Raw genomic sequence first — 23,478 nt, forward strand, 5'->3', positions numbered from 1 at the left:
ACAGTTTTCCCAATTTTATTTTTATACATTTTTTTTTATTTTGTTATTATTTTATCATACTTTGTCTTAGTTTATGGCTATTATTTTTATTTTTACTCTTTTTTATGAATGAAAAAGAATGTAAAATGCATATAATCTGGTATGCAACCTTAACAACAAAAATGATAAAAAAATAAATTTACTAATATTTTTTATAATTACTATTTTTGGGGAATAGGTTAAAAAAAAAGAGAAAAATGTATTACCTATATATGCACATATATATATATGGATACATGTAGTTATCAAAATTTAAAACAAATTTTGTTACACTCTCTCTAAATATAATATCTTAAAATAATTTAGTATTTCTTTCATTCTGTTTTTATTTTCCTTTTTACATTCTTATATAGCAACTTACAAAATGCCAAAGATATTATATTATGTTTATTGATATACCATCATATTTTATTGCTTTAAAAAGCTAATTATTATATAAATATTTTATTTAAAAAAAATAAGTGTTTTACAGAATGATGTAAAAAAAAAAAGAAAAAAAATGGGCATATATAGCTAGTCCCTAAAAAGTTGGCAGTATAAAAAATTTAACCAATTTGTCGAAATATTTTTTTTTGTTACTAATTAAAATAAGGCTTTATAAAGCATATACATATGCATATGTGAAATCCTTTGCTTTCTCAACATGTTTAATATCAAAAATGATACTTAAAAAATAATAAAATGTTGCAAAAACATGGCTTTGGGTTTGCTTTTTTTATCGCTACTATTATTTTGAGTATTACAACTGGAATTAAGTGTGTGTATTTGAAAAGACAGATTAACGAGAATTTATTTGAAATATCACAACATAAATATCCTAGCTTTTTTTTAGGAGACAAGTATAATATAAAAAACAGACATTTTTTAAAAAATCACAATAAAATAAAATACCATAACAAAAAAGAGAGTGATAACAAAAGAAATGACGCCTATTTGCTGTATGGTCATAAAAAAAAAAATAAAAATAATATTGAAAATTCTAGTTTAGAACAAACTTTAAAAACTAAAACATCAGGAAAATGGAATCAAACAAATAAAAATGAAAAAGGGAAAGGTAGTGAAATAAATTATGACGAAGATGATGAAGATATAGAAATGGACGAGGATGAGGAAACTGAGAAAAAAACAAACAAACAAATTTCAAAAAATATTAAAGAGGAAATTAAAAAAAAAAATAATGAAACATTAACACTAAAAAATTGTAGTATAAAAAAAAAAAAATTAAATAATATTATGGACAAAGATGAAGAGGAAAATTCTACAGACGAGCAAGCAGATGAACTGGACGAAGCAGAAGAAGGTGAAGAAGATGATGATATAAATGAAGAGTTCGAAGATGAAGAAGAAGATATAGTAATTACAGAAGAGGAGTTTGGAAACTTAAGTAAATTATGTTCTGAAAAAATGAATAAAGTTTATGAGTATATAAAAAAAGAGTCATATAGATTTAATTTAAATAATGTTTCTAGTGCAATGTTTGAAAATGAAAAAGTAAAAATAAATGAACAAATATATACAATAAATCATATATGTCATATAAAAAAGAAAGAGAACTTATTTATTATAACACCATATGATCCATATTTTGTTAATTTTATTTATCAACATTTTATTAAAGAATATAATGAATTAAAATTTTATATAAAAGATAAATCAGTATATGCTGTTATACCACCTTTGTCTGAACATTTAAAAAATGAAATTAAAAATAAAATTAAAGACAAAATAGAGGAATCAAAAATAACTCTAAGAAATGTTCGAAAAAAATTTATGACCAAGCTAGAAAAAATTAAAAATTATATTGGAAAGGATATTTATTTTAAACAAAAAAACCATATCCAAAGTTTACATGATCAGACAAAAAAAAGTATTGAAAAAATATTCAACGAGGCGATATAAATTTTGCTTTTATTTTGTCTAACGGGTAGTAAGCCCCATTTCTATGGTTATCACCACGTGCTCAAGTATATACATTGCATTTTTTATTTTTTGCATTTTTCACTTTTTTCTCTTTTTCCTTTTATCTTGCCATTTTCATGGTCAATGCATAGAATATGCTAAATCATATTTTAAATTTTATATTTTTTTCGTTTTATTTTTTAAGTTATTAAAAAAAATTGACAAATTAAGGCATGCATATATGAATATGCGTGTGCTTATAAAAAATATAGACAGGACACCATATATTTGCAATTATGCATGTATAAGAACATATATTGGTGTCAACTAAAAAAAGGAATGAAAATAAAAAATTTATTATAATATTAAACATATCCAAGGAGCTTCACGTTTGTGCCATTATCTGCATGGGTAACCCTAAAAAGGAAATAATAAACATGGGTATGGATGTGAAAAAGTTTTAAAATGTAAAGCCTAAGATTGGCATTATTTCTGCGTATATGTACAAAATCTAAATTATATATAAAACCTTAAATTTTTAATTTGGCTCTACAAACTTACTTTCTTATGGTAAAACTTATAATGTCATTCATCGAATAAACCGTACTATTTTTAACAAATGTATTCTAAAAAATAATGTAAAATAAGATTAAAAATTATTAAAAAATAATAAGACGAAAAAAGGGGCAAAAGAAATATACTGTTTTTTTTAAATTACACTTTTTCCATCATAACAAAAGTCCTTAAAATTTTCATCAGTTATCATTGCTTCAATAAGTCCAAAAATATCCATACGTATATTTGACGGTTCAATGTTATTTATTTTTACTTCTATAAAGTTTAAAAAAAAAATTGGTGCATCCATTATATTAATTATAACATTGTCTCATAATATAACATCAAATAAATGTATTATTTGTTCCTATTTTTATGTTACTTATTTTATAATTTTCCTTTAAAACTATAACTAAAAGCTTAAAGCTTATTTTTAAAAACATAACAGTGGGGTCATGATTTAGTGTCATAGGTTCCTTCTCTTTTAATTTTATGCTGTTAAAGCATACGCTGAACCCTTCAATATCATGATTTATTCTAAGCAAGAAATATAACAATATAGCAATATAGTAATATAACAATATAATAATAAAATAGCAGTGTCAATATGTATGCAAAAGATATATTTGATCAGCTGTTTCATTATTTTTTTCTGCCAATTCGCTGAACCCAATCTGTCTTTTTTTTCAACTTACTTTAGCATAAAATTGGATAAATAAATTGCTATGCCATCCCTTACATTGTTTATGTACATCGGGTGTAATTGTGCTACACAGCTGTACAGGTAGAAATAAAAAATATTACATAATATTGAATGATAAAAAATGTAAACAATTATTTACACATAATATGTATATTAAAATTACCATATATGCGCAACATTAAATGTTTTTTTATTAATTATCAACTCTGAATCTTCTTGTATTGTACTTAAAGAATTTGTTATGTTCTTAAATTTGGGTATATGCATTAAGTGGTTATTCTCTGAAAATTCAACATATTTACACATTATATATAATAGCTATTTATACAATAAAACTGTATGTGTGAAACTCAAACAAAGTACACACATAGTATTTGTAAAAATTGATATGTACATGTGGGAGGGGAAATATGTGTATACATATACATGTTGTGGTTTTTTATATAATGAATGAAATAATACCTTCTTGAAACTTATTAATAATCTTTTCCAACTTGCTTGTTCTTAGTTCTTTTAATTTTGTAATTTGCCATGGGTTTTGGGCCATGTTATACCTTTATTAATTAATTAAAAAATAATAATAATAAAATACACAAACAACTACTTTTTATTATTTTTATTCTATGAAATATTTTTCACATGTTTAATTTGCATGCGCATTTAATATGTTATGGCGACAAAGTAAAAAAGTCTATAACTTCAAACATTTCCTAACATGTACAATTTAAAAATATAGGAAAGTATGTTTTATTTTCATTGTATGTAAAGAGACTATAAACTGACAAATGTATAATCATTTACACGTAAAATTTATGCCATAAATTAAATATATAATAATTTAGAAAAGCTAAGATCATATATATAATATAGTTATATATGCTGATGAAATAATACATAAAAATAGCTGTTTTTTTTACTGTTATTATAATAATTAATATGTATTATTATTATCAATAATACAATTTTTATTTTGATATTTTATTTTGTTTTTTTTTTTAGCTAGATTGCCACCTTTTTATGAACAGTACAGGTAAAATTTATAGCATTCATGTTATGCGTATATATATTTTAATACATCCATATGTATTGTATCATATTCTTTTTTTTTTTTCATCATGTTTTTAATGTAATTTTTTCTGAACAGTTAATGTAAATTTTAATATTTTATTAACATACATTCATATATTTATTAACATTCAGAAATGTATGTATAAGTGTTATATAGTTTCCACAACATTTTTTTTACATATTGTTTTCCCATAATTATATTTACCCAATTTTTTTTCCGTTTTTGTGATTTTTTATAGTTTCACATAAATTTTTTAACATCATTCTACCAAACAAAAACATTTCAAATCGATGAAATATATATAATATATTTTTTTTGTATAAAATAGTTAACGATAAAAGGGTAGGGGAAAATGATAATACGAGCTTTTATTTTTTTTCATCTATTGTTCTTAAATTGTGTATTGTCCCATAAAAATATAATTCAGATAAATTATAAAATAAATTCCTACTCAGCTAGTAATGATAATGTAAAATGGAATAGTATTGGGTCATTTGTATTAGATAAAAACCAAATATATAACACATCCAACACTTATATAAATGAAAAAAATAAGCTCATCAAAAAGTTAAAAGAACAAAATTATGACTATGCTTTATTTCAATTGTGCTATAAATCTGACCCCAAAAATTGTATACAAACATATATTGATAGAAAGAAAATACAAGATCCAGAAAATTTTATTTTATTAATAGGGTTAGATAATAATTATATGCCATATGTGCTAAACTATCGATCCTATAACAAAGCCAATGATAAAAATATAAAAGTATTTTCTGATTTATTTGCAATCAAGATTTTGTCAGTTTCTTTACCAATTAATGTTAATAAAATACAAACTGATGATAACATGAATAAAGATAAGTCTAAAGGAAATGAAACTGGGAAAAATAAAGAAGAGCCAAAATCATTTTTAAGGAAGTACTGGGTCTATATAGCTATATTTTTATTGTTGCTATCTTTTTCAAAACACATGACTGAGAGTCCACAACAATCGGAAGAATCATAAATCTTAATTATCACTAAGTGATAAAAATTGTGAAAAATAAATTATTACCAAAAAGGAGAAGAAAACATTATAACTTATATGAAAAAATATATTTTTTTGAATATTTTATTAATTTTTTTAATTTTTTTTTTACATTTTTTTCTTTCAAAGAAAGGAATGGCATAATAAAAAACCGAAATTTATTTCACCAAATATAAATATGTTTATGTAATTTTTTGTCTAACATATACATGCTTAATTTTTTATATGACTTAACTATAACTCCAAAAGAAGTGTGCATATTTGTATACTCTTATTAGTTATATGCATTAAGGGTAAAAATACACACACAAAAGATAAAGAATATATTTCTTTTAAATCTATATCATAAGATTTGTGTTAAAAGGGTATTTATTTTAATTTAATAATTATGAAAAAGGAGAAAACGGTTCTTCCTTTATGATATGTATATGTAGACATTTTTATTTTTATATCTATTTTATGAAAGAGCCCATCAATAATATTTGTAATGCTTATTAAGTTTAACTTAAATTTGCAAAGGTATCCCAATATAGTGAATAAAATATCGAGTAAAATTATGATAGTAGGGGTGCACCGATCCATGAAGAGACAGGAAAATATGGGTTTAATTTTGTAATATTTCCATTCATATGAAATATATATGCACACGCAAGGTTTATTGATGTGCATAATATGCCAACTCTCTCTAAATAGATTATTTTTTTTTAGATTTTTAATATTTAAGATTCACTATAATAAAAATATATAGACATTTTCAATTTGCTCGTTTTGAAAAAGGGAAATAAAATAATCACAAAAAAAAATACTAATTCGAAATTGTAAAATTAATAAATCACACATAAGTGAAAACATAATGCCCCTCAACCCAGACAAAAAATCAACAACATAATTTTATAAGTACGAGAGAATGCACATATGGAGTTTTATCTAAACATAAAGAGAAAAAAATCGTGAATGATATTAAAAAAAAATAGAAGTAGACGCAAGTATATTGTCATTACATATATGAAGTTACAAAAAGAGGGATAGCTGATGCCCAATAAATATTATGGGGAGAAAACAAATTTTATTTTATTTTTTTACTTATGGTATATTTATCTTAGCATTAGTAAATTATGAATACGTTAATAATTTGATAAAAACTAAGTTTCAAAAAACGGGTAGTGAAAATGTTATGAAAAATGAAGGACCATCACATTATGAAATTGAAAGAGGATATATTTCTGAGCATATAAAATATGGAACTAGCCAAAATGAACAAAATTCAATCCGATTTTTAGATATATTTCCTATTATACATAAATATGTAAAATCTTTTTATGAATTTTTAATAAAAGATATACAATGGGATGAATGGTATAGAAATGGAAAAGTAAGTAATAGTCCTCACTGTGTATATGATAGGAAATATGGATACCAAGATAATTGCATTTTACCATATCCTAAATATTATAGTATGAAAGATTTCAAAATAAATAATAATAGAAAGTTATCTATAAGGGAAGATACTAATGAATTAAAGCCATATGTTACTAGAGGACAAAAAAATGAGACCGTTGTTAATTTACATGAATATTTTGTTAAAGAAGATGAAGTTAAATTAAAAAATCCTGAAATTTTTATAACACCTAAAGAGCAATTACATAGAGTAGTTATAATTTGTTCTAAACCCTCTATACATTATAGCCATATTATAACTAGACCATCTACTGCAATGCAATATATTCTTGATGAGGATAAGGAAATAATTCCAACGGATAGTTCATATCCTGTTATATTTTATCCTGAAATAAATAATTGGGGATTAGATAATAAGTTATCAACTGGTATGGTAGAATTTTTAATTCCACCATATAGCAATAAAACAAGTGATCTTATAATTACCTGTGCAAATATAGATGCAAATGATAGTTACAAGTTTGAAGACTTTGTTATTATTCGAGTTAGAGTACATAAAACTTATAATAAAATAATAGGCATAAGTAGTGATAAAAATGATAAGCCATATTTTGAAGAAATTATTAGTGATGAAAAAGAAGTATATGAGTTTGAAGGATATTTAGAAAAAGTTGTTGGAATTAAAGTAGAAGGATATGAATTAGATCCACCAAATTGTTTTAAAAGTGTATATGAAGATGATAAAAGAATATATTTAGAAGTAGAATTCCATTATGCAAAATGTATAAACTTAGACAGAAAAAATTATAAATTAAGATTTTTTTTTCTATCACAAGATTTTGCAGATTATGAATTAAAATTTTCATGTAATCTAATTAATACACAAACTCAGAAAAAAAAAACTGTTATATTTGGTGATGGAGGAGGAACATCAGATTATCGTTTAAAAATAGTTGATGATGATAGTAAAACAATGAAATATTTTAATGACATACCTTATCAAATTTGTAATTTTGATTATAATATAAGTACAAAGGGTGATATTCAAATATGTGAAAAAACAATAAATGAATTTAGTTTATTTATTTATAATTGTGAAGAGATACAAGATAAACAAATTGTACATGGAAAAGAACCAGCTAATACAATAAAATATTTAAACAATGTATTCCATATAAGTAAATTTACAGATTTATATTTTAATACAAAAGATATAGATATACCAGAAATAAATCAACAATTTAAAGGTTATAAATTTTTAATGACTTCATTTATAAATCATGGATCATATCCATTAACAATAGAATGTGGTGTAACAGATGGTGGATCAAATTACAAAAAAGCAACTATTTTATTACATGTTCGAACAGATTTAAAAGATAGACCTGTTTCATTTTGTGACTTTAGAAAAGGGAAATTATATAATTATTTAAATGCTTATACAGAAGGAGATTCATGTAAAATAATTGCTAAATCAAATACAAGCTTCGGTTTTAGATGTCCTGAAAATACAAAAAAAATGCCTGAAAAATGTTTTATGCAAGTATATGAAAAAGGATACCCAAATAATGCCAATAAAATTAATACTCAAAATATTATTACCTATTCATATGAAAATCCAGAATATGCGCTAGCTGGTTTTAATTACACATTAACAAAGTCATATCAATTTGAATGTCATTGTGTAGATAAAGAAACAGAAAAAATTGTAAAAACAGTTTTAGTAAAATATGTCAATGAAGATGAAATATATGATTACAATGACTATCCAATGGTGAATCATAAATCGAATATTGTACATCCAAATAAAACACATCTATGTGATTTTGCATCATCAGATAATATATTATCACCTGTAACAGAAAATCCAGTAAATTATGTTTGCAATGTATTTCCAAAACCATTAGAATATGTAGCATTACATTGTCCAACCAGTTTAGTAGATATAGAAAATGAAAATGAAATTTCAAAATTATCAAAGGAAATGCATAAAGAAGAAATAAAAGCTGAATTAAGAATCAGACTTCGAAAAAGAAACATCTATTCAATGTTATATCATACTCCAAAAAATGCACCATCATATGTAATAGATAAAAATATGCAAAGTGTATCTAGCATAGCAGATATTATACCTGGTGTTATTGTTTCAGATAATGTTACTGAACAAATAAGCAAAATAGAAAAAAATGAACATGGTATTTATGATACATCTATAGCTCCTAATGAAAATGATGAAACAAATATTTTATTTAAAAAATATATAGGCAAAGATAATAGTATATCTAATGGATTCTTTATTTTTCAATTACCTCCATATATAGAAACAAATGAAACACTCGAATTTTTATGCATAAATAGTAATACTAAAAAAAATCTAAATATTGGAAATAATGGTATAATGACTGTACATGTAAGAAAAGAAGGTAGTAAAATAGATGGATGTTATTTTTATAAAAATCAACCTCAAAATACTTTTTTAAAAGAGAGTATAAAAATGGGTTCTAATATAGAATGTAAATTAGAAAGTGATGGAAGTTTAGAATATTTTGGAATTTTCTGTCCAACTCAAAATGGCTTATTTTTATCACCAAATAATTGCTTTACTCAGATATATACAGAATCAAATGAATTAATAAATATAAAAAATGTTGATCCTGATTTTGAAGTTTTTTCAGATAATAAAGGATTATCATATTTAAAAATATCACAAACATATTTAGGATATTCAAAATTAATGTGTTACTGTAATGATAAAGATAAAGTTAGTAACATAGATGGAACACCATTAACTCAACAAAATAAAATAACAATCGAATTCAATATTTCTAATAAAAATACATCTGGAATTCAAAAAACAAATTATACAGATGTATCAAATTTTTTAGTTGGATATGAATTTTTAAATAAAAAAGCAACCCCAATTTATAGAAAAAAACATGTTTGTGACTTTACAAAAAAATCGAATTCTCTTGAACCCGTAGATGAAAAAGATACAATTGATTCATGTTATATACATCTAAAAGAGAATCTAAATATGGTTCAAGTTAAATGTCCAAAAATTATAAAAAGTGATGATGATATTTTTGATATAAACCCAACAATAGATACGAATCTAAGATCAAGAAGTAGTCGCCAAAATAATTTACATCTAGAAAATACAAATATAGACCCTGTAGAATTAGAGAAATATAAAAATATAGAATATATACCAGAAAATGATGAAGTAATGCATCTAGATAAAAAAGAAAAGTTAGAGGATATATTACCAGGTGTTATTATATTAGACAAAAATAAAATGTTTAAAGAAAAAGGACATTTTAGTTTTGTTACTCCATTAATTGTAGAAAATGTATTAATATTAAAAATATATTGTGATAATAGTAAGACAATAATTGATAATAAGAAGGGTAAAAAAGGTTTGACAGTGATAAGGGTTTCTCAAAATAAAACAAAAAATAAATTTTATGGATGTGATTTTTCAGGTAATCCTAAAAAAACATTCTATTATTCTAATGTTTATGATTTAGAAAAACAAAATGAATTTTGTGAAATAGAATTAAAAGAAGATATAGTAGTTAGTTTAAATTGTCCGACTGGTAAAATTAATCCTAAAAATTGTTTTCGAAATGTGTATATAAAAAGTAATATGGATGAAGAAACAACAGAAAATATAGAAAATATATTTAATGAAATAAAAGTAATAGATGCAGATTATTTTATAAATAATTCATCAACTTTTTTGATAATTTCAAAGATCACTAAAAAAGAGTTTGATTTTTATTGTACATGTGAAAATTATAAAACAAAAAATGTAGGAACAATATATATTAAAAATTATGAATATCTAGATTCAAAACCTAAATATCAAAATAAACAAGTTTCTTACATAGATGTAGTTCCATACTATTTAAACGATACTTATGTATGTGATTTTACTGAAAATCATTATTCAATTTTGAAAAGAAAAAATATTAACATTGAAGAGATACTAAAAAGATATTTGCAAATGATTAAAAGATATGAGCATGAAGAATATAAACATTATAATTTGAATCTAAAATTAAAAAAAGAAATTATGAAAAAACAATATATAGAATATTTAAAACAAAAAATCAAAGAATTTGAAGAGAACCCATTTAGTATTACAAAATATACTAATCAAATAATATCATTTAGATGCAATATTGATTTGAACCCATTTGATAAATTTGTGATAAAATGTCCACCAAAAAAAAGAGGCAACACAGATGTAAACATTCGGGATTATTTTGATTCAATAAATACAATTGTTGATGGAGTTAAGTTTGAAAATTTTACATATAGATCTAATCTAGGACTCAGTGAAAATAAAATGGTAGAAAAATTAAATAAAGTTTTATTTGGATCGCTTTTAATAAATAAAAATAATAATTCATCTTTTTTTGAACAAGGGACATTAGAATTAATTATTTCTCCATATTCTGAATCTTCAAAAAATATAGTTTTTTCATGTGAATATTTAGAAAAAGATGAATCTAAAGGAATTATGGGTACTGCATCTATATTTATAAAAAAAAATGATAAAAAAATATTAGGATGTCATTTTATTGATAAATCTTTTGATGTAAATTCTTTAGAGGAAACAAATGCTCATTTATCATCGTTGGCATATAAAAATAATTCATTTGTATTTGAAGTAGATTTAATTGAAGGTAAAACAGTTTATTGTGATATAGAGGCTATAGAAAATGATGTAGTTGGTTTAAGTTGTCCTTATAATTTTATTACAACCCCTAAAGACTGTTTTGAATATGTACAAATTGAAGGAACAGATAAAGAACTTGAAACACATAAATTAGACAATTTATTATATGGTGCTAAAATATTTAAAAATGAAATATATAAGCATAATTATACTCCAACATATATTATATTACCAAAAAGAATCAATAAATCTCATAAAATATTTTGTTCATGTAATTCAATAAATTCAATTCAAGTTGGGATCATACAAATAAATATCATTGGCAACGATTTAAATAATTGGTTTAAAAAAGAAGTTACTCATAATATATATGCATACCAAAGGCAACACTATTTTTATGATTTTTCTTCTGGAGATCTGAGCATTACATCTGAAAATGAGAACCCAATTCCGGTCCTTTCCAACAAAGCAGATGCAGATGAAAAAACACAATTGAATAAACTACGATTGAGCACTCAAAATGACTCCGCATCTGTTGTAAAATATAAAAACAATGATCTCACTGATCAAGAAGAATATGATGATGGTAATATTCTGAACCCCCTTCGAACAAAAAAAGCATATGAAATTACTGTAACCGCATCAGAATTTAGTAGTATAAAAATTATATGTCCATTAAGAAATTATGATCAATTCAAGCAATCCAAAATAAGTCCTGAAAACTTTTTTGAATATGTATTAGTAAAAAATAAGGAAATAGGATTAGGAACAAATTTATCATTACTAAATATCGAGAATTTTGATAAAATGATTATCGAAAAATTTAAAGGGAACAGCGAAAAAAACAAGCTCGAAGAAGAAAAAAATAAAAAAAAATTATTAAACAAAGAAGATGAGGAAGATGAAGAAGACGAAGAAGATGAAACAACAAGTGATATTATTAAGGAAGAGATTAGAAAAGTTGAATATGATAACTTGGGAAATAAAATAATTATTTCAGTTAAGTCTAAAAAACCTAAAGCAACTATTGAAGATACAGATAAAATATCTAAAAAAGAAATAATAAATGAAAATGAAAAATATATTGTAAAAAATATAAATGATGTTATTTCTTATGTTAATTATATATCAGAAATAAATGAAAATACATATTCAAGTACAATATATTTTTCACCCCTTTTATTAAATAAGGCACAATTTTTTATTACTTGTGATAATTCACTAACATTAAATCAAAGCAGGAGAGGTAAAACAGCTACAGTTAAAATTAATGTTAAACCCAATTCTTTGAAAATTATGGGATGTGATTTTGTTGGAGCTTATTCTTCATATTTTGTGTTTAGTAAAAAATGGGATGAATTAGAATCGAATTATGTTTGTGAAATAAATGCCGAAGATGATTCTATTGTTGGATTGGCTTGTCCTCATAATACAAAAATATATCCTTCAGATTGTTTTGAAAGTGTTATAAAAAATGATAAAGTTTACAAAAGAGATGCATTAATAGAATATAAAAATACATTTCTTTATCAAAAAAATGGAAAACCTACATTATCTTTTATACAAATAAAAAAGGTTTATTCAGATAGCTTTACTTGTAAATGTTTTGAAAATAAAAATGGAAATTATAAAGAAGTTACTATCAAATTAATTTATAAATCATATATATTAGGAACTCCAAAAATGACCTTAAATAAGCCATTTATAAAATATAAAAATATGAATTTTTTGAATTATTTGATTGGGAAAAAATTTTAATTTTTATAAACATAGACAAGTTTAATGTTGTTTTAGTTTTGCATACATGTGTTTTTTTTTATGTATATTATTGTTATAATATTTTATTCACTTTTTAATATTAGAACACATACATGCATATATATATTTTTTTGTATTATCTGATTTTTTTGTGATTATAATTTTCGACAAAATGAGTTTTTTTTATTGGTGCTTTAAATATTTCAGTCGGTTCTACATCTAGTTTTTTTTCGTTTCGTTCAGAAATTATTTCATTTTGACCTATCCTTACTCATGCACACATGTCTTATATGCTTTTCGTAACTTTAACTCTGCCTGCTTATTTCACGGTAATATTACACTAGTATAAGTTGCATCTAATTTATATTACCAACTCTGATAGAACCCATAAATTTATGGAATCAATCCATATTTTACATAAGCATTTAGTATTTTTTTTTGAAAGAAACACATTTTTAACTTAACTTATGACAAATTATGATGACCATAGTAGAAAGGAAAAATATTACAAAATGTATAGATAAGCTAAAACATTTTTAAACCCAAAATAAGTTGAAAAAATTTTGTCTTTTTCTCTATAAAAATAGAGTCTCATTTTGTTTTTTATGATCTATTAATATATCGCAATAGATGCATGTATATAACAAAAATTATTTTGCTTCCCTTTTTTTAATCCAAGATATATAGCTATATCATGCATATTAGTTTACGAACTTTTTCGAAAATAATAAAACAAGCACAATTGTCTATACATTATTTATCTCATAATATATCAAATAAAAAGCATATTAAAAAATTAAATTCAGACATTTTTTAATATTTTTCAAACGATAAAAATGGCCTAAGAACTTCTCAATTTTTTATATATAAAATATAGACAAGTGTAAAAAAAAAAAATGACAATCGCACATTTGAAAAAAGATACACATGTGCAATGTAGTTATATATAATTAAAAAAATAAATGTTTTAATAAAACTGGTTTTAAATTATTAATTATAAAATGGAAAAATAAATAAAAAGTGTAAACAGGAATATATATATATTTTTTCTCCCTTTGTCATTATCTATATATATGTGTGTATCTATCTATATTTTCTCTACCTTTTTAAATACAAGATTTATTAAATAAAATTCGCATACATAAATAAAGCGTGATGCTATAATATATTTAGTAGGCTTCTATTTTTTATCATAACTTAGATAACTATCCATATAATGATGTAAACATGTGTGCATGATACAATAAAAAAAACAAATTCGAAACGTAAAAACATACAAATGAAAATAAGAATTTCTTTTTAAATGAAGAAGCCAATTTTAATAGTTTGTTTATTTTTTTTTTATTTTTTTTTATATATATTCGCAAAAAAAAATGACATAAATTATGGAGATATAGGTATTGAAAAGCCATATTGTTCCTTCAAATTTTTAGAAAAAAATATTTTAGGTGATAAGACAAAATGTTGTAGTAATATTTTTAATATATGGAAATGCCAAAATATTATAAATAAAAACAAAAATTATAAAAATCCGAAAACTATATTTAAAATAGATCATTATAATAATGACAGTCCCAAATTAGTAAAAATACTTTCAAATGAACTCTATAATTTTTTTTCTGAATTTGTTTATGCAAAATCTATAAAATATCCATCTTATATCGATTTTATATGGTTAAAATGGAATCTACCAAATGTGGATAGACAAATATATGAATGGAAAACGGTTCACAAAAAAAATGGGATCAATTTTTATGAAAATCTGCATCTAAATAATACAGTTTTAGAGGAATATTACAGCTTTAGAAAAATTCGAAGATTAGATGAGCTTGATGATGACGATGAAGAAGAAGAGGAAGAAGAAGAGGAAGAAGAAGAAGAAGAAACAGATGCAATTCCAGTTCCAGGCCCAGTTGCAGGCCCAGTTGTAAGCCCAGATGAAGCTGCAGAATTGGAAGAGATAGAGAACGATATAAACGTCGACCAAGTAAATGAAAAATACGAGGTAACTATCGATAAAAGCATATTTGCAGAAGGAAGGAAAGGAAATTTTACAGGAGACAATACAAACAATGATTATGTATGTGACTTTAGAAAACATGTAAAAGTAAGTGAATCTAAAGAAACAGAAAAAGTGTGTGAATTAAATATAGTAAAACCAATAGCAAATATAAATATAATATGTCCAACAAAAGATTCAGGAAATGGTGAGTTTGATAATATAACATATTTTCCTAAAAGGGCTCCATATATTGTTTTAGTAAAAACTAACGAACCAGAAAAAGAAGGAAAAATAAAATTTAAAGAAAAAAAAATAGCTGATTTATTATATGGTACTATAATACCTAAAACACATAATGGAAAAAAAAATAATTTTAATCGAGGATCTATAAGATTTATATTACCTTCAATTGTTGTTAAACCTACAACCTTTTATATAATATGTGATAATTCAAAATCCAAAAAAGATACATTTAAAGGAAAAAAGGGAATAGCAAAAATATCTGTTATGCCTTATGGAAGTATTGAAAAAGGATGTAACTACAGTAAAAACAAAAATCACTTATTCGGTATAAACATTGATATTGAAGAGAAAGAAAAACAAGTTGATGATGCTGAAAATGTGATAGACAATAATGGGAAAGGAAATATGCCATGTTTTTTTCAATTAAATGCAGGAGAAGCAGGAGGTATTATTTTTCCTGAAAATTATAAATCTAGTACATGCTTTGAAGAAGTAATAGAATATAATCCTAATAAAAAATGGGATAGAAATAAAAAAGAAATAAATGAATTAATAAATGGTGCTATAATATATAAAAGTGATATAAATTATAAATATTTTAATGCAAAATATATTGGTATACCTACTAGCTATAGAAAGCCATTACATATTTTTTGTACAATTACAACAACAGATAATAAATCTCATATGGTATATCTAAGTATTAATCAAGAGATAAGTATGTCTGCTTTTGATTTATTTGAATCTTTTATACGATTAAATAAAATGACAGAAGTGGCTCAAACAGTGAGTCAAAAAAATGAATACGTATGTGATTTTACAAACAGATTAGATGCAACACGTGATAATAATGAAAATATTAAAAAGGTTATTATATGTAGAAAAAAATTAAAAGAATTTGATATATTTAGATTAAAATGTGATTTTAATAAAACAAAATATAAAAATATTGAAATGATTCCAGGTTCAATAAAGGAAAAACAACATGTACTTAAGTTAGACTCAGATGTACAACTTTTACTTTTAAAATTGTATATGAAATTAAATTCAAATTTATATAGACATGTACATGAATATCCACCTCTACTAGTTTTTCCGTTAAATATAATTAGCAAATTAGAATTGAAAAAAAATATAATATTTAAAAATCATAAATATGAAAAATATTTTAATGAAGCACCTAATAAAGATGGCTTATTAGTAAATTTATTAACATACTTAAAATCATTAGATGTATTATCTATGAATACAGAAATTGAATCCATAAATCTAGATGTAAATGATTCGGATCAAAATGTTGTAGATATCTCATTTCAAGTGCCAGCATATATATATAATGACAATCCATACTATTTTGTTTTTGGATGTAATAATACAAACGATAATGGAAAAATTGGTATTGTTGAATTAATTATTTCAAAAAACGAAGAAATTATAAAAGGTTGTAATTTTCATTCTGATGTTTTAGAACACTTTTCAAATAATGTAAAACCTAGTGAGTCCGAATGTAAAATAGATGCATATCCAAATGATATTATAGGTTTTAATTGTCAAAAAAACCAATATTCTATTCCAACCGAGGATGACATAAATGCAGAGACAGATGTAGATTTAGAGAATGTGAAGGTTGAACCAAATGATTGTTTTGATTCTATAAATATAGGTTCTACTAAAAACTATTTAGTGAATGTATTACCAGGGGTTCAAACATACCATAACAAGTCAAGAGGTATGCCAAGGTATTTTAAAGTACCATATCATAACAATGAATTAGATGTTACATTTGAATGTTCATGTTCAATGGGTTCTAAAACCAAGAAAATATCAGTAACTGTGAAAGCTTTAAATGATAAAGGTCCGAAAGAATATGAAAAAAGTGAAATAAAAAGTATCCCATCAACAGTAGATGATGATGTATATGTTTGTCCTAATAATCAAGCTATAGAAGCAAAGTTAATAAAATGGAATAATACAGATACTGAAATTATAGATAGTTGTAAAATAGATGTAAACAGATTTCGCTCGTATGCTCAATTAGCATGTCCAAACAATAATTTTTCTATGCATAGTAATATTCAAATAACTTACAATATATCAAAACCCACTAAAATAGATGAATATAAAACTTTTAATGAATCCGAATTAAATAAACTAATTCCCCATTCAGAAATACTTGTAGATGTAATAGAGTCAAATAATGATATAAATGTAGATACTTATAATGTGTATCTATTTTTTCCTTATTATATTAAAGATGATTATGAAATTAATGTTGTTTGTGATAATAGTCATACGAAATATGAAAACAAAAGAGGAGGAAAATATATCTATAATATTAAAATTCCTAAAAGACAAAAGAAAGTTAAAGGATGTAATTTTAATACAAATATAAAATCTGAAATGTTTGAAAATGGAGAAATAATAAAAGTTGGTGAAAATACTAATACATGCAAAATAGATGTAAAACCAAAAGATGTAATAGCTTTTGAATGTCCACCTGAAACTGTCAAAATTACTAATTGTTTTAAAGATGCTATAATAGATAATAAATTAATTAATTTATCAACAGTTTTACAATTAAATAATAATATATCTTCATGGACTTATGGACATAAAACAAGTTATCTAGAAATACCTCCAGCCATTGGCATAGATTCACCATTGACTTGCATCTGTGTTGGTTTTAAAAAAAATTATGATATAGAATCTGTATTGAGTCCCAAATTTTTAAATGAAATATATAAAAAGTTAGGAGTTGTAAATACCATTTATACGAATCCTATAGTGCCTTCTAAATCAATTAAGTATAATAGTAAACTGTTTGAAAGATATAAAGAAAATAAAATAGGTAAATTTTTTGATTTTATAAAAAATGCAAAAATAGCTGAACCCGATTCAGATCCACAAAATATTATAGAAAACCTTTTTATAGAAAATTGTGATAGATATACATCTAATATAAAACAAGATGAATATTATTTAGATAAGTATTCATTATTAAATGGATATGATGTTTGGGAAAATACATATGACAATTTTTTAGAAGACACAATTATAAAAGATATAGAATCATTTGAAAAAAATGATTTAAAAATATATACATTAGAAGTTAACATAAAACCATCAAAAATAATTAAACCAATTCAACTTACAGATGATAAATATGTTTGTGATTTTTCAAAAAACAATTTAATTATTCCACAAAATGAAATGGGAAATACTCCCCAAGATATAAGCTGTTATACTATATTATCACCATTAGATACTTTATATGTTAAATGCCCAACAATCAAATCAAAATATTCGGACGCCGAACGAGCGATTGAGGATGAAGATGATGAGTATGAAAAGGAAGTTATAGAACTAATTGATCGACTAGATGTGCCAGAAACCGATTCAGATGTAGAAACTGATCCTAATGTGCTTCTAGACAAAGCAACATACACAAAGTACTTTAGCAGCCTTACACTGAAACCAAAATCGTTCTTTAGCTTAGTGACAAATTATTTATATGAAGTAGAAGAAAAAGCTGAGACAATATTAACAGGATCTATATTTACAGAAATGAAAGTTTTAAAAAAAAGTAACCCACATATATCATATGCATCTATAATTATACCACCATATATTGAATCAAATGAAATATTAAAAGTAGAATGTGATAATACAGGATATAAAGAAGGTGGAAAAATTGCTGGATATAATGGAATTACATATATTGAAATATCTAGACATAATTACAAAATAAAAGGATGTGATTTTACCCAACATGAAAGTACAATTTTAACAAAAGGAACTAACTCACTAGAAAATGATAAAATATGTAATATCGAAGTATATCCCAATGAACCTTTTGGTGTAATATGTGCTTCTAGTCATACTTTAGAACCTAAAAATTGTTTTTATAAAGTTTATGATAAAAAAAATAATATTAAAGATTTTAAAGAATTAATACCTAATGCAACTATTTTATCATTAAAGGATTCAAAACAAGATATTGCCTATGCAAAAGTACCAAATGATTATGTATATAAATTAGAATTTTCATGTAAATGTAAAGGAAAATTTAATAAAGAAAAAACTATAAATATATTACTTAATAATGGAGAAATGGAATATGATGATTTAAATATTGTAGATTCAGTAAAAGCTAATAATATAAACTTATGTAATTTTTATGAGAATAATGAATTATCTCTTCTTAATGCATCTAATAAAATAGTCCTATGTAAAATAAATCCAGATTTATTTTCAGAAGTAACTGTATTACTTCCAATATTAGGAGAAGAAAATTCTGAACAGTCAGAATATAAAAAATATAATACAACACCAGAATTAGAGATTGATAATGATATAAAATTTATTGGAGATGACAAAAAGGAACATACATTATCTTCTATATTAAAAGGAGTAATAGGAAATAGAATATTTAACTTTAAAAAAATAAAACAAACAATTGATGGACAAACTAAAGGTATAGGATTTTCTTTTATTGTACCTCCTGTTTTAGAAAACATTAATTTAAAATTCCAAATTAATGAAAAGACAGATGTAGAATCTGTTTTGAAACCAAAAGGGTTAGTATATATATTTATTAAAAAAAATGTTGATCCAAATATATTAAAGGTATGTGATTTTACATCAGGAAAAACAAATCTAATAGGAAATAATATTCACAATTTAGAAAAAAAATGTAATATAAATATAAAAGGAGGTGATATATTTGGAATTATTTGTCCAAAAGGGTTTACACTTTTTCCTAAAGGATGTTTTAGTAGTGTTATATTAGAATATTACAATAATTCTAATAATGAAAAAGATGAAAAGGATGAAAATATTAAGAACATAAAAAATTATATGAATTCTGTTCAGGAAATTATATATAATCCAAAACCAAAAGAAATTAAAGAATTATTAGATGAAGGATATACTGATTTAGAACATATGGAAAACTTTTCAAATTTTTCAAATATTACAGAAATTTTAAAATTTAAAAATTATAATATGGGAAATATGAAATGGGATTATAACAAATATGATTCTTCTTCTTATGCACAAGTTCCAGAATCATTTGATACTCCTTTAAAATTTTCATGTAGTTGTTACAATCCTCAAAATGAAATATCTGGACTTATGACAGTTCAATCAGAAAATCTAGATTTAGAAAATAAACAACCAGAGCAAGCAATATATGAAAATAATATTATATTACCATATAAAAATAAAGTAAATCAAAATTTAGAATTTGATTCTATAGATACAAATAATACGTGTAATAAAAATGATGAATACTTTTATAAACCTGATAATATTATTGAAAAGTCAAATCACTATTTATGTGATTATTCAGATGAAAACTTCTTTAATTTTATTGGAGAAAAAAAAATTAAAAGAAATGTTTGTAAAATAAATGCAAATAAATTTGATGTTATAACTATTAAATGTCCATTCACAAAAAATGATAAACCACAAACAGTAGAGAAAGAACAAGACATTTCTACTAACAATGAAAATAAAATAGTCATACATTTTGATGATACAGAATATGTTACATATTTCAATGAAAAAGATAAAACAATTTCTTTAAGAGATATTTATTTAAAAGATTTTTATGGACGAACAAAAGAAGAATTCAATGAATTAAATATATTATCAATAAATCCAGAAAATAATAATATATATTATCCTAAAAATATATTAAACGATGTTATAATAAATAATAAAATTGTAAAATTACAAACTGCATTACCTGGACTTATTTTTTTAAACAGTAAGACAGATGATAATGATGAAAACAATCAACTACAAACTGATGGTACATCTACATTTATAATACCACCATTTATAAAAAAAGATTTTCATTTTCAAATTGTTTGTGGAAAATATATAACAGAAAATTCGAAAAATTATATATCTCTTGGAGTTGTGTATATAAATATATCAGCTAATTTAAATCAAATAAATGGATGTGATTTTGTTAATCCAGAAAATAGTAGTGATTCTATTTTTATTCATAAAAAAAATGAAAAAAATAATTCAATATGTGAAATTGATTTAGTACCTAATAGAATAGTAGGAATAAATTGTCCTAATAAAAAACTAAAACCAGAAAATTGTTTTAGTCAGATGTATTATATTAAAGAATCTGAATTTAATGGTTCTATGGAATCATTCAATGATTCTACAAATAAAGTTGATATAACAAGTTTTATAAAAAATGCAGTGTCTATAAATAATATAGAAAGAAGTAATAATACATACTCCTATTTAATATTACCAAATTATGTCGATTTAGATGCGAATATGGATCATATATTTATTTGCACATGTGATAATAAATATATTGCAAAAATAAAAACTGATCCTGAATCTATAAAAGCAGAAAATAAACATAAAAATGAAACGAGATCTTGTGAATACGATTATGTTAACAAAATAGCCAGATGCAACATTATGGAAGGAATGGAAACTAATGTCTCTGATGTAAATTCAACAGTTATAACATATAATGTCAATTTATCTAGATGGGATAGATTAATAATTAAATATCCTACATCTAACAAATTTCAATTTGAAAGCAGTTTCGTGAACCCATTCAATTTAAAAGAAAAGGTTTTATATAATAATATGCCAACATATATTGATGATATATTACCAGGAGCTATCGTATATAATAAATATGATCCACGAACAAAATTAATTGAATATACATTAAGAATCCCACCATATATTCCTAAACATATACAATTTGCAATCGAATTTAATAATAGATATACATTAGCAAATTATAATGAAGAAAAAGTACAAGGAAATATTGCTTATATTAATGTAAATGTGAATCAAGGTTATAAAGAAATAAGTGGTTGTGATTTTACAGGAAAATATTCAAACTTGTTTACTAAATCATTTAATTCTATAAAAAATGGAACAGAAGAATGTACAATACATTTTACAAGTAATAATAAATTTGCGGGATTTGCATGTCCAAGTAATTATATTGTAAAGCCAAATAATTGTTTTGCTAATATTTATGATAATAAAGATTCACAAAAAGTTAAAAAGCTATCTGAAATTTCAAACAATGCAGAATATGATTATATAAAATATAATTCTAAAGGTTATACAATTTCGTATGTTACATTCAATAATGAAAATAAAGAACAAAATATTTCATGTCAATGTATTGGAGAAAATTCGACCTATACTATTAATGTTATCTTTGAACCTTTTTCACCACGCCAACCTATGAGCATACTACGTCCATTCATAAAATATGTTCAATTAAATCCTGACACATTCAGCAAATATTTAAGAAGAAATAAATGAGTTAAATTGCAAAGGACTCATGATTTAATATAAACTATACTAGCATTACTATATAAGAAAATTCTGCATTTCTGGGAAAAATTCATACTAAAATCTGCATGGGCATAATAATGCGCTAGCGAAATTGTCCACATTTTAAGCGCCAAACAGTTATGGCTTATTTACTTTTTATTATTATATTTTATAATTTTTTTATTTTTTTTTTTATATTTTTTTGGTTCGTTTTTTTAATTTACTTTTTAACCCTCTTTTATGGCACATTTCTCCTGTAGAATACTTAAAACATGATTTCGTCTTTTTAATTTCACTTGATTTCTAAAAATCATTGTGCAATTTTTTGGTATTTAAATAAAATTTGGTTTGGTTTAAAAATTATAAAACTAGCGAAAAAAATTTAGCTAGCCACGCAAAAAAAAAAAAAAGTTGTCATAATTTTTTTTTAGCTACCAAGACATTTTTTCAAAAAATGTTTTACTAAAATTGTTCCCATATTTTCGGTATATTGACATAAAATAATATTAAGTGAATAAGTTGGTTAGTTATTAATAATCTAGGCACTTTGTGTGCAAAATAAATGAAAAGAAAAGTATATAAATTGCGGATATTTAAGCATATAAATTTTCCCTTACTGCCAAGCACCATCATTAAAAAGTGCGGGGCTTATAAAAATGTGATGTAACAAAGACGGTAATAATAGTAAAAAATGAAATAATAAAATAATGAAATAATAAAATGATAAAACAAAATAAACCAAAGTAGTATCAATATGGAT

The 23,478-nt window shown here is 23.5% G+C and overlaps 5 protein-coding genes across 5 annotated transcripts; 4 read left to right on the forward strand and 1 right to left on the reverse strand.

The window, feature by feature from the left end:
• Window positions 1-720: 720 nt before the first annotated feature.
• Window positions 721-1,938, forward strand: PVVCY_0300670 (ribosome-recycling factor, putative; the record flags this gene model as incomplete). The annotated part of the gene is made up of 1 exon (XM_008628277.1): window positions 721-1,938. The coding sequence occupies one exon, from the start codon at window positions 721-723 to the stop codon at window positions 1,936-1,938; it is 1,218 nt and encodes a 405-aa protein (XP_008626499.1).
• A 365-nt stretch (window positions 1,939-2,303) lies between these two features.
• PVVCY_0300680 (conserved Plasmodium protein, unknown function) lies at window positions 2,304-3,743 on the reverse strand (the record flags this gene model as incomplete). Its single annotated transcript, XM_008628278.1, has 7 exons — window positions 2,304-2,355; window positions 2,500-2,564; window positions 2,657-2,769; window positions 2,876-3,030; window positions 3,189-3,269; window positions 3,360-3,477; window positions 3,659-3,743. The coding sequence occupies 7 exons, from the start codon at window positions 3,741-3,743 to the stop codon at window positions 2,304-2,306; spliced, it is 669 nt and encodes a 222-aa protein (XP_008626500.1).
• Window positions 3,744-4,617: 874 nt separating this feature from the next.
• PVVCY_0300690 (conserved Plasmodium protein, unknown function) lies at window positions 4,618-5,274 on the forward strand (the record flags this gene model as incomplete). Its single annotated transcript, XM_008628279.2, has 1 exon — window positions 4,618-5,274. The coding sequence occupies one exon, from the start codon at window positions 4,618-4,620 to the stop codon at window positions 5,272-5,274; it is 657 nt and encodes a 218-aa protein (XP_008626501.2).
• A 1,069-nt stretch (window positions 5,275-6,343) lies between these two features.
• Window positions 6,344-13,135, forward strand: PVVCY_0300700 (6-cysteine protein; the record flags this gene model as incomplete). The annotated part of the gene is made up of 1 exon (XM_008628280.1): window positions 6,344-13,135. The coding sequence occupies one exon, from the start codon at window positions 6,344-6,346 to the stop codon at window positions 13,133-13,135; it is 6,792 nt and encodes a 2,263-aa protein (XP_008626502.1).
• A 1,303-nt stretch (window positions 13,136-14,438) lies between these two features.
• Window positions 14,439-22,706, forward strand: PVVCY_0300710 (6-cysteine protein; the record flags this gene model as incomplete). The annotated part of the gene is made up of 1 exon (XM_008628281.1): window positions 14,439-22,706. One exon carries the CDS (start codon window positions 14,439-14,441, stop codon window positions 22,704-22,706), a length of 8,268 nt encoding a protein of 2,755 aa, XP_008626503.1.
• Window positions 22,707-23,478: the final 772 nt, after the last annotated feature.

Source organism: Plasmodium vinckei (genome assembly GCF_900681995.1).
Source record: "Plasmodium vinckei vinckei genome assembly, chromosome: PVVCY_03".
Lineage (NCBI taxonomy): Eukaryota > Apicomplexa > Aconoidasida > Haemosporida > Plasmodiidae > Plasmodium > Plasmodium vinckei.